This window comes from Macrobrachium rosenbergii, chromosome 15 (genome assembly GCF_040412425.1).
Source record: "Macrobrachium rosenbergii isolate ZJJX-2024 chromosome 15, ASM4041242v1, whole genome shotgun sequence".
NCBI lineage: Eukaryota > Metazoa > Arthropoda > Malacostraca > Decapoda > Palaemonidae > Macrobrachium > Macrobrachium rosenbergii.
Genome location: NC_089755.1, coordinates 54,612,036 through 54,614,297, shown reverse-complemented (window position 1 = coordinate 54,614,297; position 2,262 = coordinate 54,612,036). Strand labels below are relative to the sequence as shown.

The following is a 2,262-nucleotide window of genomic DNA, read 5'->3' as shown; positions in this document are numbered from 1 at the left end:
GGGCGTGGACCATTATTCTGTTATCGAAGTGTTATCAAGACCTCCTGCTGATGCGCCACGGTACCACCTCTTGTATCATCCTGATTGAAACATTACTTTAGACAAAGTCTTCTTCTGCGTCTTCTTCTTCTTCTTCTTCCTCTTCTTCTTCTTCTTGATATCCCTCCGTAACCAAGTCTTCTTCCTCCATTTCTTCTTCTTAATATTCTTCTTGATATCCCTCCGTAACCAGGTCTTCATCCCCCGCCCCCTCATCTTCTTCTACTTCTTCTTCTTCTTCTTCTTTTTCTTCTTCTTCTTCTTCTTGATATCCTTCCATAACCAAGTCTTCATCCTCTGTCCCCTCATCATCTTCTTCTTCTTCTTCTTCTTCTTCTTCTTCTCTTTCTTGATATCCCTCCGTAACCAAGTCTTCATCTTCCTCCCCCCGTATCTTCTTCTTCTTCTTCTTCTTCTTCTTCTTCTCCCTATTCCTCTTGATATCCCTCCATAACCAAGTTCTCGTCCTCTTCCCCCTCTTCTTCTTCTTCTTCTTCTTCTTCTTCTTCTTCTTCTTCTTCTTCTTCTTCGCATATCCAGGACCCATTCATATTCTGGGGCCTTATTATTAATCCCAGGCCTCAGGTGCGTTATGGGTCTAAATAGAAATGAGGTCCCAGACCTCACACCTCGAGCCCCGAAATGTTCTGGCCCGAATTTCACCTCAACTTAAAGTTGGGGATGAAAGAGCAATTACTCCGTCATTTGGAATATTGCATCTCTCTCTCTCTCTCTCTCTCTCTCTCTCTCTCTCTCTCTCTCTCTCTCTCTCTCTCTCTCTCTCATGCACACACAAATTATAGGCATCTTGATATACTGACCTAATGCTTCATAAATACAATATTACCAGGATATGAGAAAGAAAAATAAACCTTCGTCTGTAATGAAGACTTTATTCAGATTGCACGATACCTCTGAATTCTTATTCCTATATATATATATATATATATATATATATATATATATATATATATATATATATATATATATATATATTATTGTCCGTCCGTTCAAAGCTCACTTAAAATCAGTTTTAATTTCTCTCTCTCTCTCTCTCTCTCTCTCTCTCTCTCTCTCTCTCTCTCTCTCTCTCTCTATGGAAGTACTCTTCATGGCTGTGACATTTGGGTTACTCAAAAACAGTTTAAAAAAATCTATTGCTTCAGTCTAAGAGAGAGAGAGAGAGAAGAGAGAGAGAGAGAGAGAGAGAGAGAGAGAGAGAGAGAGAGTAGGTCGTTTGCAAAATGAAATATTTCACTATACTTTTTTAAATTGGTTCAACAGATTCGTATAAATACCCCTTAGGGGGTTGGTGCCGTCATTGCACCTCGTGCGGGGCACTGTAAGCATTACTTAAGGCTCTTTGCGGCGTGCCTTAGGCCACTAGCTGCAACCCCTTTCGTTCCTTATACTGTACCTCCTTTCATATTCTCTTTCTTCCATCTTACTTTCGACCCTCACCTAACAACTAATTCATAGTGCAACTGGGAGGGTTTTCCTCCTGTTACGCCTTTTAAACCTTTTACTGTCAATTTCTGTTTCAGCGCTGAATGCCCTCATAGGTCCCAGCGCTTGGCTTTCGGCCTGAATTTTCTATATTCAGATCAATTCAAAAGAATCGTCAAATGAGCAGATACCTTTCAGAGACGAAGGTCCGAAAAGACTTCGTTTAGTTCTTGTTTTGACTATCTTAAGAAGGTTTAACTTCACCTTTAAGTTGCATCTTTCAGTAATATCTTCATTACCAAGAAAATCGTGTCATCTGGTCACGCTGCCGGAGAGGAGGAGGAGGAGGAGGAGGAGGAGGAGGAGGAGGAGGAGGAGGAGGAGGAGGAGGAGGAGGAGGAGGAGGAGGAGGAGGAGGAGGTCAGTTTATTGCCTCATCATCATAAATGCAAAGCGAAGTCAATGGCTCACAATCAGGGAGTTATTTAAGTGGTGTACAACAGTGTTATTATGTTTATCGTATTTATTCGTGAATGTATATTTATATATGTATGTATATATATACATATATATATATATATGTACATATATGTATATACATATGTATATGTATATATATATATACATATATATATTTATATACATATGTATATATAATACAATATCTATAAAAATAAATATATGTACACCTCATTCCTTTTTATCTAGCTGCAATAAAACATCCGGCTCTCTTCAGCGGCGAGAGTCAATAATTGCCAAAAGCAAAGAACAGGAGTC

The 2,262-nt window shown here is 39.2% G+C and overlaps 1 protein-coding gene across 1 annotated transcript; it reads right to left on the bottom strand.

The window, feature by feature from the left end:
* Positions 1–199: 199 nt before the first annotated feature.
* Positions 200–586, bottom strand: LOC136846357 (chromo domain-containing protein cec-1-like). Its single transcript, XM_067117157.1, has one exon. The coding sequence runs from the start codon at positions 584–586 to the stop codon at positions 200–202; it is 387 nt and encodes a 128-aa protein (XP_066973258.1).
* Between the last annotated feature and the right edge of the window lie 1,676 nt (positions 587–2,262).